At 41.9% G+C, this 13,285-nt stretch overlaps 1 protein-coding gene across 1 annotated transcript in view; it reads right to left on the reverse strand.

The window, feature by feature from the left end:
* abcc4 (ATP binding cassette subfamily C member 4 (PEL blood group)) overlaps positions 1 to 12,249 on the reverse strand; it is a 28,549-nt gene extending 16,300 nt beyond the window's left edge. Inside the window, 12 exon segments of the mRNA XM_030744432.1 lie at positions 659 to 850; positions 940 to 1,029; positions 1,220 to 1,324; positions 2,000 to 2,249; positions 3,889 to 4,014; positions 4,165 to 4,328; positions 5,263 to 5,352; positions 5,440 to 5,664; positions 5,914 to 6,034; positions 9,790 to 9,900; positions 12,012 to 12,087; positions 12,090 to 12,249. Coding sequence (XP_030600292.1) covers positions 659 to 850; positions 940 to 1,029; positions 1,220 to 1,324; positions 2,000 to 2,249; positions 3,889 to 4,014; positions 4,165 to 4,328; positions 5,263 to 5,352; positions 5,440 to 5,664; positions 5,914 to 6,034; positions 9,790 to 9,900; positions 12,012 to 12,087; positions 12,090 to 12,231 — 1,692 coding nt within the window. The 5' untranslated portion in view covers positions 12,232 to 12,249.
* Between the last annotated feature and the right edge of the window lie 1,036 nt (positions 12,250 to 13,285).

Raw genomic sequence — 13,285 nt, forward strand, 5'->3', positions numbered from 1 at the left:
CCATTAGGTCACAGCCTGTGAAGGCATGCGTAAGAAAGGGCATGACTCACACAGCACAGATGACACACGCGTGCAATATCCTGCAAGAGCCTTTATAAACAACATCTTTCAGGTTAAAGACCATCTGAAGTGCATTCTCTCATCCAGCTCTATCCAGTAAGGTCCAAAGGTCAGGACAGCAGTTAATGTGTGAAAACTACTGAAAGACGAGCTGGTCTCACTGATATCCAATTAGTGGGTATACCAGTTGCCACTGAAACTAAAACAAGCCAAACAGGGCCTCAGTATGAACATAATACTTTCAGCTTTACTGAACTATAGGAAGACTCTGGAATGTTGTTGGTCCACAGTTTTTTTTCAAATGCGTTTTTCACATTCAATTAGTATCTGGTGACTGGCTTTACTAAAAACAACAATACAAGCTAATCGATCAGCTTCACAAAGCTGCTTACCAACCGTCTGTCATTACAGACACTTCAAGCAGAGACTGAGCAGGGAGCCGTCTGTCATAAAGAAAACAAATCTGTTGTAACTCTGAAGCAATTTACCATCTTTGTCTCTGCATTTAATGGCTCGGTCATGCACATCCCAGTGGTTGACTACTTTGTGTCCTGCAAATAAAGGCAACCTGAAATTCTGCTTAAATTCTACATCTCACCCTCTTTAGCGCACAGGCTCTGATAACCCTCTCATACTTCTGGGGGTTCAGCTCTTTTCCAAATAGGATGTTGCTGCGAATGGTTCCAGGGAAGACCCACGGCTGCTGGGCTGCATAGGTCAACTGACCTGCGACTTTCAGCACACCCTTTTCAGCAGGAAGCTCGCCCAGGATGGAGCTCAGCAGGGATGACTGAGTGATGCGGGGAGATGGACAGATATGGCGTCAGCATGATGAAGGAGAAAATAAAAACGACACAGCGACACGAGTAGATCTCTGACCTTTCCGGCTCCCACTGGTCCAATTACAGCCAACAACTGATTTGAGCTGAGACTGAGCGAAATGCTCTGCAGAGTTGGTGCATCCAAACTCTGAAAAGGGAATACAAATCTTTAAAGATTACAAAAAACGTTATAATCAAACCTGATGCTTAGGGCTACCATGAGCAAAACAATGGCTAGTTAACCATGAGCAAAACAATGGCTAGTTAAAGTAAAAGTGTCCACTCGGCTAACTCGGAGCATTCCTACTGGTTAGAGCAGTGAGTGACACGTCTCTGACCTTGTCCCAGTAGCAAGTCAGATCCTGAATCTCCACGGCAGCATCCTTCTCCTCCGGTGGCAGAGCAACTGTGTTTTTCCTGATCTCATCCAGCATCAAGAACTCCTTTACCACAGAAAGAGAAAACTGTGAGCGCCAAGATCCAACAGTTACACACAAACCCATCAGCCATGACAGTGAAAATCACTCCCATGATTATCTCCCAAAGCAGTATTATGCAACAGCACTAAGTGATCACAGTATGTTTATTGAGGAGTCTTTTACTACAGTGGTCTGGTAAATTATTTGTGATGTTATATAATTTCATGTAAACCTGAACCCATGTTCAGAGGTACAAGAATTAAAAATAGGGAGAACTTTCCAGAGCTGAACCATCGAGATGCCGCGTGAGAACAGCAGTCCTGGACTGAACGATAATGATCATAATCAGTTACTAAAGCCTTTATCTGCTTTTATGAGTCTGTTCACAGGCTTTCAAAAAAAAAAAAAATTAAATAGTGTAATAACACTTGATATTTTTTATAAGACTGCTACTGTGGTTGGGAGAGAGCGAAAATGCAAGTGTGGCTCTGCAGTTTATGATTCGCAGAATATAAAAAGAAAGAAGCACTGCTCCATTCTGCTGGCTCTACCTGTTAGAAAGCTGCATGGAGAAAGACACTGACCCTAAACCTGCACTGAAGTAGACCCAGGCCCATCTCTAACAAGTGAAACAGAAACACCTGTTGCCTCCACTGATTTTAAGCGAGTATGTCTAAAAATAGCACTAATGCAGAGTACCTGAATCCTGCGGACGCTCACACGGCTCTCAAACAGCTTTTCAATGGCACTGGGGAAGAAGAGGGTCACCGTAAGTCTCACGCTACTGTACAGAGACACGGCCACAAATACGCGGCTGGCTGAGATGATATTTCCCAGGAGGACATAGAGGGTGAATGTGACAAAGACAATGAGCTTGCTGGCGCAGAAGAAGGAAGACATGTTGAGACCTCGCAGGTAGGAGCTGTTCATGATCTTGGAGATCTCTTTCCTACAAGGACAGAATTACAACTATCAAACAGTTTGCTCTGTCAAAATTTGGTGCATTCAAAAACAAATATCTAACATTCATATTTTAGTGATAAAACATGGACACACACACACACACACCTGTGATTAACCAGTCCTGACTTTGTAAAAACAGTCCAGTTCAAGTGGACCTTGGAAATAAAGTCACATGGCAGAGATCACAAGAGCAAGACATGAAGGGAAAGAAAGCAGAGCTAAGTCTTTAACTAGACAGGCCTGTTACGTCACCAAGATGTTTGTTATTGCTAGGCTGATTTGTGCAGCTCCAAGTGACAACGCAACTCATTACATCCCAGTCAGTTTGTCAGCTAAATATGTGCATATTATAGCAGTCGTGTGTTACACACCAATTTGACTGGTGGATGTTTCACTGGTTTTGCGCCTGGGCTCTTACTGTAAATCCGACTGGTTAGTTTTCCTCCTTAATGTGATTCATCTGGACAGGTGTATGATCCCTAATCTCATTTGCCTGCAGATTAAAACAACTGGAGCATTTGTGAGGAGCAGCAGTGCTGACAGAAAAATAAAGAACATGGCACAACCAGCTTGTAGCAGCCTAAAGACTCTCACACTGCAAGAAGACCAGTGAAAATAAATTCTGCTCTGAGGTCTTGGTTAGGCTGCCAACTGCAACGTTTCTCTCAGAACACAGCCTCGTCTTCCTGTATTTACTTTCTTGCTTCCGCCCCAGACACGTGACCAATTAGCGCAGGAGTTTGGTGAGTTGTTTTTCTCTCTGTTCTCTAAACTCTCAGCATTCTCTTCTTGGTTCACTTTCAAATGTATAGCAGTCAGACTAGCCCATAAATGCACTATAGTCTAGTGCATTTACAGACTATATGGGTGCAACACAAACATAGCTGACACAGCTTTGATCACACATCAAAGATAATATGCTGAGGTGAGGGTGTGCGCCAAAACCAGAGCTGCACAGTTGCACTGCATTTTAAAAGTAATTGCAGTGTTTTGGAAACAAAGCAAAGTTATGTTTGCGTTACCTGTTACTCACCAGCACACCCTGGAAGGTCTAACAAACACGATGAGTGTGTTTACCTCCAAGCAAAAAATGAGCTAAAATACAATTAAAATCTATTATTGTTCTCTTCAAAATGGGATAGGCCCCAAAGGGTGGTTCAGAATGACTGAGCTAAGATCCTGTGGGACTTCCAGATAGAGACGGAAAAACTGATGATGGCTAACCAACTGGAAAAAGTAGTGCTGGACAAGCAGAGGAAGAAGCCCGTACTGATAGTAGCAATACCAAGCGAGAGGAACATCAAGAAGAAACACAAGAAGCTCGAGAAATACCGAGGGCAGAGAGAAGAGCTAGAAAGGATGTGGAAGGTGAAGGCAACAGTGGCCTCCGTGCTAACAGTGAGGTCAGTGACCCCCAAACTGTGAGAGCCATTCCAGCAGATTCCAGGAAGGACGTCCAAGATCTCTGCCCAGAAGATCTCAGTCCTAATAACAGCTAAGATACTGCGCAGGACCCTGAAGCTCCCAGTCCTCTTTTAGAGGACCTGAGCTTAAAGGACACAGACCGCCTGCAGGGCGAGTGGGCAATATACATGTATTTTTAAATTTTGTAAATATGTTTTTACCTTCTGACCTCGGAGACCAGAGCAGTGAAGGGTTTCTCCCAGGCGTACATCTTGATGATCCTAATTCCGGACACCACTTCATTCATTGTGCGGATTCTGCTGTCAGTCAGAACAGCAGTCTTACTCCTGTGAAGGAACGTAGAGAACTCAAACTTGAATACACCGCTTAAATATTGTTTTACACAAAAACTCATCTGGAACATCGATGTTTGAAGGCAATGCAAATGTGCACCAGCTCCATCAGCGTTATTTCTCACAGTTCTTGTGTATGTTTACCTGAACTTAGAGAAGAGTCTTCCAAACATGCTTTGGGCAGGCATCAGAATCAAGAGGACCCCCATTCCTGCCAAGCACGATGGACCGATCTCGTACCACAGCAGCGCCACAACTGCAGCTGCCTGGAATGGCCCCACCCACAAGTAGTGCAGAAAGATAGTCACCTATTCATAGGAAAATATCAGGAATAAGTTGCACCATTATTAGTAACAGAAATACATCTGAAACATGCGCTAAGTTTCTTTTAAGGAAGCATGTGTACTCCCCCATTTGGGAATGGCTCATTCCGCGCTTACTTTCAAAAGACTTTAACTAAGATCAGTATAAGCATGACATGGTGCAATTAACATCCTGCTGCCAAAGAAATGAAATGCCCCCAAGCAGCTGGCATTTTCACAGCAGGCCCTGCACACACTGATTAAAAGGAAACCCAACATTCCAATGAGGAAAACTGGATTGGATACAAAGAGTGTAATTAAGTCTGAGCCTCATGCTAGGAAAGGGATTTGCCAGAGTTTCTCTGAGTGAATACAGTCAAAACAGTGCTGACATGAAACACTGGAGCCACACACACACAAGCTTGCTGACTGCTACCAAAAGCATCTGGTCCAGGCGCAACTTGCTAAGGGACACTTAACTAAATATTAGTGGGGGTGTATGTTTATATTTGAGCCTGTATGTGTACTTTTTACCCAGGAAAATCAAAACAAATTCAAACTTGTACACCCAACTCTTGTTTTTTTTTAAAAGTCATTAAAGATGTACGTATTATATAACGTACAATTATTCCACCCTGGAAAAAGAACAGTCCAAAGTCCAAAATTACCCTGACAATCATGCCCATGAATGTGTATGTAAACGTCTGACCACAACTGTATCTGTAAAATTAATAGCAGAAAAGCAACATTCTTCCTGCACTTCTCTCTATAGGTAAAGTGCGAGAAAGTGCCACCGGAAATAAAGTTTGGCTATGAATAAAATCTTGTTACATGCAAGGTTACAGTATTGTTTGGTAGCTAGTCTGAACCACTTTGACGCCTCAGTAAAAACAGCAGTAATTTTGCTTTTTGTTTTCTAAAAGCCGTAAAGTTGACATACTTCATCAAACTTGTTGACGTCATTGGAGAGAAGGTTGACAATCTGACCTGTGGTGGTCTTTCCTATGGCCGAACTGCTCAGATGCAGAGCCTTAAAAAAAGAGAGGGAACATGAGAGATGCACCAAATCCAAATCATCCATTTTTGGGACTGCACAAGCATTAGCATTTCTGCTGACCTTCTGGTAAATCATGTGACACATGGCCACTCTGATCTTCATGCCCGCCCTCTGCACGCAGTAAAAGTAGAGGTGATGCATCACTGCCAGGCCAATGGTGCAGAAAGACAATCCAGCTGCATAGCCAAGGGTCTCGTGTAAAGCCCTGGTGTTACTTGGGTTATAACTCTCAAAGTACTCAATTATCTTCCCCAGTAAGATTGGCTGGACGACTTTAATGATCTCCTGAAACAGAGAGGATATGAAGAAGGGTGAGTATCTAAAAGTAATCATAGCATAGCAGTTTTTTGGTTTATGATTCTAATCAAAATCTCCGCTGCTCTGAGGTTTGAGACAACACAGACGTTTAAATTTGTGAGCTGCTTGGCATTTATATGTACACGTTACTGATACACCAGTCAACTGAATGTTTGAGTCTTTTGATTTCTCCCCCATTTTCTCTTCATGCTTAATTGTAATGAACACATCACTGACCTCAATTAATGTAAAGAGTCCTAGCACTGCATATGACTTCCAGTAGCATTTAATGATGGCGGTGGCGAGTTGAGGCTTCCGCAGCTCTTTGGTAGCTTTCTGGACTTCGTGATCCCAGCGTCTGTCACGGAAAGATGTTATTCAGTTATTTTTTTGTCTTATAAATCCAGGAATCCAAAATAGTCAGGACTTCACTGTGAAGCAGCAATTAAAGACGACATAACGAAGGGTCCCCTACACTTGACTGTTATGCTTGTGGTGAAATACAAAAGGTTAAGAATTACACCGTTTTCGCAAGTGTGCTGTGGATGTGAACAAAAGAAATCAGTTTAGACTTGAGAAAAAGTTTCTGTTTTTAGATGCTCGATTTATCAAACCTTTAATTACTGAAAATTTTATGCACATAGTTCATCTGTGAGCCGCACCGTTGCAGTTATAAAAATTGTTGTTCGGCAATGAAGCTCTATAGCATGGAGGAGTGTGCTATGGGCTATTGTTTGTAAGTTGAATAATTCATTGATGGTGCGGTCTTTTGGCCTTTCACAGAGTTCGTTAATGACCCAACGACACTTTGAATGAGCGCGCTCAAAGATGAAACGAGGCTGTGATTCAGTTGTGAAATGTTGTAGAAAAACTGCTGCAGAAACTACTCAGAATGTATCCATAGAGCACTGCAAAGAAAAGTATTAAAATTATACAAATCCTAGCCACATTCCTAAAAAAAAAAAAAACTAAAAAAATTACATAGCTCTTGACTTTTTTTTCCTTCCTCAGTGAAATTCATAATCTTAATCCTTCCTCTGCACATTTCAACACTGCACACACACACAAACCAGAAAATCATGACTCACGGTAAACAGACCTCTGATGTCATAAGGACCGAATTTCCCACTCGGACATTTGAAGTTTTACATGAAATTTGATCGCACAGAATCCAGTGAAAGAAACAACACAGTAATTAACAGCTGTCCAAGAATCAGATTCGAACTTGACCTCAGTTTCACCACAGCCTTTCTGCAATCTTGGAATTTATGGAAGTGAAGCTGAGTTTTACTGCCTGCTGTCACAAGATGCTTTTGTTCCTAGCCAAGATAAAATATATATATATATATATATATATATATATATATATATATATATATTCCATTTATCCAATTCAGAGTCATCTGGGGCTGGAGTCTATGTCCACACTGACAGACACTGTTGGGAATTATTTATTATTTTGGTATTAGTATTTCCAGTAGCATTTATTGACAATTACAGTGGTCACATACACTGGATTAAGGTGCAAATGAATGGCGTGCCCGTAAAGAGCCCAGGCAAGCATGGGAAGAACATGAACACTCCACACAGAAAGGCCACAGCTGTCCAGCGGATTCAAACCCAGTACCTTGCTGCGAGGCAACGGTGTTAACCACTGCAGGGTTCTAGCCGTTACTGGTCAGGGGGGCCAGGGGTCCCACTCTGTACTGGACAATCACTTGATAGTGCTGGTGGCTGCAGCCACTTGCAAACTGTGGTGTTAGTGATCTCAGCCCAGCAAGATAGTACCTCAGCCCAACTGGGCGATCAACCAGTAGCTAGAACCCTGGTAGAACCACTTGCTCTAATGCAGGGACCGTCAAGTGGCGGCCCGCGGGCCACATCTGGCCTGCCAGAGCTTTGCATCCAGCCCCGAATAGTACTGCCACAGGTACACCAATCAATCATCTCACTTCATAACCTATTAAATCTCCATCTCTGACTAGTCTGAATCATGAAAATCCTCCAAACCATTGCCCAATACCAGCATGTCCCTAGAACCAATCAGAATGCAAGATCAGACCATGTGACTTCATGCATTTTCTGGGTGCACTGAGGAGCCGGCTTTTGTTCTTGGTGATCAGATTGTAAACACAGCTGAAGGAGAGTCTAGCCAGTTTTTGTGTCGAAAAAATGTTCGGCGATCAAACTTGTCTAACTAAAGTCGTAACGAGATTTCTGTCAGTGAACCTGCGGAAGGATCGTTACTGGCTGCCGAGTGCACTCCCGGGCCCGCGTGGCGCTCTATCTCCTTTGCTGTGAGGGTCTCTCACACGATCTACTCGCGGGGATGACTGGACGGGTAGGTGACTCGACGGCTCGGCGTGTACCCGCATGCAGTCACAGTCTGATATTTGGGCCTTTTGCCTTCACTCAGACTGGGCAGACGACGGACTGAAGAGGCTGCTGGTTTTGCCTCAAAACAAAATATTATTTATTAAAAAGTAGGTAAATTACCATATTTACATTTTTGAAAAAAAAAAAAGGCACCTCACCATTGCCTGTGAAATGAAATTACTAAAACTTACGATAAGAGCCAGATTTTAAAAAAAAAATCCAGATTTAGAGGAGTTTGCATCTGAACTTCTATATTCATTTTATAAAAATAAATAAATAAATAAATAAAATCAACAAAAACGGCTTCTGAAAAGTAGATTGTGCAGAGATTAACTTCATTGCTGTCATATAACATTTTACTGTTTCCCGTCCTCGTATATCATAATGAGAACTGCAAACAGCAGCAGTGTCTCCATAACAACTGTCAACATAACAGAGAAGAACATGCAAGTGCAAGACTTCCACATCAAATCATTAAAAATAGTATAAATTTGAAAGGAAAATTGATATATCAAATGATAATATATTACTTAGGATACAATATTAATTTTATTTGACTTTAAGAGAGCATTTGGCCCTTGAACAAGTGTAGTTGATGACCCCTGCTCTAATGGGTTCTGGAAAAATAAGCTGAATGCTGAAACCAAACTGTCTGAGATTTACTGAAGAAAACTTTGCAAAAGGATAAACAACATGAACAGTATCAATACTAGTACTGATACTGTATATAGGCAAATATCAGCTCCTTTAAACTCTCTGCAGTCTCTCTGCAGCTGCAAAACTGTATTTTCCCCACTATCATGTGTGCACCTGCTTGATAAAGAGTGTGCCTCATTACTCGCAGTTTTGTGCAGCTTTTTACAAGAAGTGTGAAAACTATGAGAACAGGAGTGAGACTCATTCTTTTAGGTGCAACATCAGCCTCAACTTAAACAGCTAAATACAGCCAAGAATAAAAATGCACTTATTTTTTTGGTGTTCATTAGTGAAATAATAAATGAAGACAGGTCCATGAAAAAAGTGTACTGTTTTATTCATTTAATTTAATAACACTGGCCTTATTTCAGATCAAAGTGAGTCATTAGGCTGCTGTAAACTGTTGTCATTTACAGTCACGGTCCTTTCACCTCCACACATACGTGAAGGTAGACAAAGGGAGAAACCTGGGGTTCAGACCTTGCCCAGGTTTACTCCAGGATAGAACAGAATAGAATAGAATGCCTTTATTGTCATTATACAGGATGTACAATGAGATTGGAGGGCCACTCCTGTTCAGTGCCATGTAACATGGAGGAGAGGACTAAACCGCTGAGCTTCCAATTAGTAGACGACTTGCTCTACACCCCCCACCCCGAGCCGTAGCTGTCCCTAATGTTGAAACAAGCATGACAGCTCTGTTAAGTGGCCCAGTCGCCATCATTAAGCTTGTGCAGATGTTTGCAGCACCTAGCAAGCTAACCGCGTGACCTACCTAATGACATATCAAGAGTCTATGTACTGGGTTTTAGATTTCAAGTATTATCCCAACTATCTGACAGAGACACAGAAAGCATTTTTACAAAAAAACAGTCCAAAAAGTGACTTGTAACTTCAAAAGTATTTCCCATAACAAGTAAGTTATTTTTCACTTTTTCCTGACATTTAAAACTGGCCCATGATGTGAATCCTGTACAGTATCTACATCTTAAACACCAGTTCCGGTACATTGCCCTGTGCATGAATATGAAGCCTCCGTACCTCTGCAGCTCCTGTCCCAGTCTCGCCGACCGGTCCTCCGCGAGCACTTCGTACATGTCATCTTCCTCCAGCCTACGTTTGTACCCGGTGCGGAACAAAGGATTCAGCCACCTGAGGGAGAAATGAGGGCAGGAGTCAAGAGAAAGAAAGACACAGAGAGGAGACCACAGGTTATGGTTTAATTCAGCTGATCATCAACGCTACATGGTGTTACAGCCGTGCCAAAAACCATGTAATGTTGTTAGTAGTGATGAACGCGACCTTAAAATGAAGTGTGGAGAACATGATGTGATAGGCTGGAGGCACAGATGGATTAATAGATATTTAGTCTCACGAAATCCCCCCAACAATGCTTAAATAAAAGCAACTCCCACAGACCACAAAGAGGAACAAAATGCAGGTCTTTGTTGCTTCTTTACATCACTCTGTGTCCATTTCATTTCTTTGTGCGCAGTTTTGTAGTCCCTTTGTGTCCCTTAATACATTCCCTTTTCTCTCAAGTCATTTGAGCCTCTTGAGTCATTTGAGTAATTTACTTTCCAAGAAGAAATGTCTCTTAGTACATACTGTTATTCACTGAAGCAGTGCCAGTGCCCAGTCTGGAACTGATGCCTCACATTTCCACAGATGCCAACAAGCGGGCGCTCACATGATACCACAAAAATGTTGGGCCCAAAATCAGAACCGTTGTTCTGAATGGCCATAGGAGGGTTTAGATAAATGTGATTTGCAGTATTGTGAGTCAGCTTATCAGAATTAAATAAACAATATATTACACAACCTATAAAAAACATGACATAAAACCGCACCATTAAAAGCAGCATAAAACACATACAACACAGCATGTGGTTAGATTTTGATAGACCTTATAGCCGTGGGGACACATCTGCTTCTATAAGGCTTTGTTTAATATGTGGGTATTTTGTATCTACGTCCTGAGCGGGTGTAGCGGGTGAGATATCCTCTGTCCCTGTCTGGAGCGCAGGAATATCGGGATTTGGTCGCCTCTCTCTCGTCATCTTACTGGACCACTTCCCTATTTCTGCCTGTAGACTCTGCTTATCCCTTTTTTTAATTACTTCCACTGTCACAGGGTTTGAGAACGGAAATTTATGGTTTGAGAACACATGGGCGGTTGTGTTATGAAACTCGGAAAAGAGGTAGCAGAGGGTTTTGCTCTGGGCCCGGCGCAAGGTAAACCGGTCCAATTACCTTTGAAAGCTGAAGAAGCGCAGGTGTAATAATAAGTTCCCGCTTCTGTTTCCGAGCTCGTGATTAATTAGGATGCAGTGGGAACTGAGCCACGATCAACTCCTCACCTGGGATATGGAGGGAGGGAAGAGGGCTCGCTCCTCCGTATCCAGCTGACATCTGAACTTGGGTTTTGCCCGTGACTCATCGGGAAAAATGTGTTTCTGACATTAAGGACTTTTCTAAACGTAAAAAAATATGTTCTGTTACGAAATCATGTGACGGGTGTTGTGCCAAAAAGTGATCGTCTGCCAAAAAGTGAGTGCCAGAAAATGATTGCCCATATTTAAACTGTTGTAAATGACTTGCTGACCTATAATCTGTGAAAAATATGTCAAACATATCTCTTGTGAATGATATCAAATCATTTTGAGTAAAAAACAACATTTCTGTCACAAGGTAGAAGCTGCAATCAGTTTTTGGCAGCGACTTTTATATATTCTTTATTTATCAGGGTAAAAACTGCGATTGGCCAGATTTTTAAAGAGAAATGTGGCCAAGAGGGCAGCAGAAATCGGAACAAATACACTACACTCTATAAAGATATTTTAAGTGACCAAAGAGGACTGGATTTATTATAATGTACGTGCAATAATGCAGCGTCATATTTGAATAACAGGTCATTTCTTTATTTAATATCTAAGCCCTTCATAAATCCTATTGACTACACTCTATTCACCAATATGAGCAAATACATTACACATAAAAGCACACAGAAACATCAAAAATCACTTTCTGGCAGACGATCACTTTTTGGCACAACAACTGTTTTGGCACAACAACGGCAACCAGTCACATTTCAGTAAGCGCCTCATTTCTGGTTCCCGGCAACTTTCGGTTTAGTCCGCTGTATGGTTAGGTTTCTATTACTGTGAACACAACACTTAAAAACATTTCTCCGCGCGTTTGGTACATTTTATTTAAATTCCCCGCTAACAGCATCTGCCACACACTGTGTTTTGTGTACCTACCAGAAAAATATCTTGGACAGCAAGTTCGCCGTCGCAGCCGGGTTAGTCTTGGCATCTTTACTGACTTTTTCCATAGCAGCTCACGCTCACACCGGAGGTCCCCTTCAGCTCGCTGCCCTTTCAAAAACTGCTGCTCCTGGCTATGTGGCGTAACTTCGGCACAGACGCATGTTACGCGGAGGTCAGCAACCTGAAGGAGCGTTACATATCCGTAAGACATATGGGCCTGCTCCTTACAAGCGGACATTAAAAAAAAAAAAGAAAAGATATTTTTATTTGCTCCGCCCCGTGGCATCCTATTGGTTAAAACTGAGTTGCACGCTATTGGCTGTGTGCCTGTGGTGCAGTCACATGACAGCGTAATAAGTCCAATTTACCTTGATGGAGAAAAAAATGTTCAGGTACTGTAGAAGCATCTCTTTCTTATACGGAAGAGGAGAACCTGACACTGCCGTTCAGTTCAGACAAAGAAGCTTCACTAGGACCTACTGGAATTACGTAATAAAGGATTATTTTGCATTACATTTAAGGTCTTAAGGTAAACTTGCCATTCAAGATTAGGATTAGGAATATCTCATTTTCCTTATCTTTACTAAGTAAAAGAGCTCAAAGGTGTCCAAGTAAGCTTCCTGTGTGTCTTGTCATTAGAAAATACTGAGCTCCTCATAGAGCTGAACTTGTGTAGTTGGGAGGTCTCACTGACTGTTTTTTTCTTTCAAGTTATGATAACAATTTTCATGTTCATGAAAAGAAATTGTGTTTGTCCCGATATGTGTGACCAAATCTGAGAGTTTTCTCATCAGAATTTCACACACATCTCTGCAGGTTCTCTCCACCTGCCATCCCCTGAACACAACTTCCCCACAGAGACGGTGCCTGCTCCCAAACCACCAAATAACAACCCAAAAACCAGGAAAAAAGGGAAAAAAATCTAAGCATAAAAATTCACAAAGAAAGAACAATATCTTTACTCTTTGGTGCAGTTGAGGATGCTATAAGATTAGACTCTTTCTCTTCGATCCAAACATCAACATGTCTGTTAGACATCCTACTAGACTGCTCAAAGAAGTCCTTCCATTAATTAATGCTTCAATCTTAAATATTATCAATCTGTCTTTATTAACTGGCTATGTACCACAAGCTTTTAAGGTGGCAGCAATTAAACCATTACTTAAAAACCCATCACTGACCCAGCTGTCTTAGCTAATTATAGGCCAATCTCCAACCTTCCTTTTCTCTCAAAGATTCTTGAAAGAGTAGTTGTAAAACAGCTC

This window comes from Archocentrus centrarchus, chromosome 2, assembly GCF_007364275.1.
Source record: "Archocentrus centrarchus isolate MPI-CPG fArcCen1 chromosome 2, fArcCen1, whole genome shotgun sequence".
NCBI classification, from domain to species: Eukaryota; Metazoa; Chordata; class Actinopteri; order Cichliformes; family Cichlidae; genus Archocentrus; species Archocentrus centrarchus.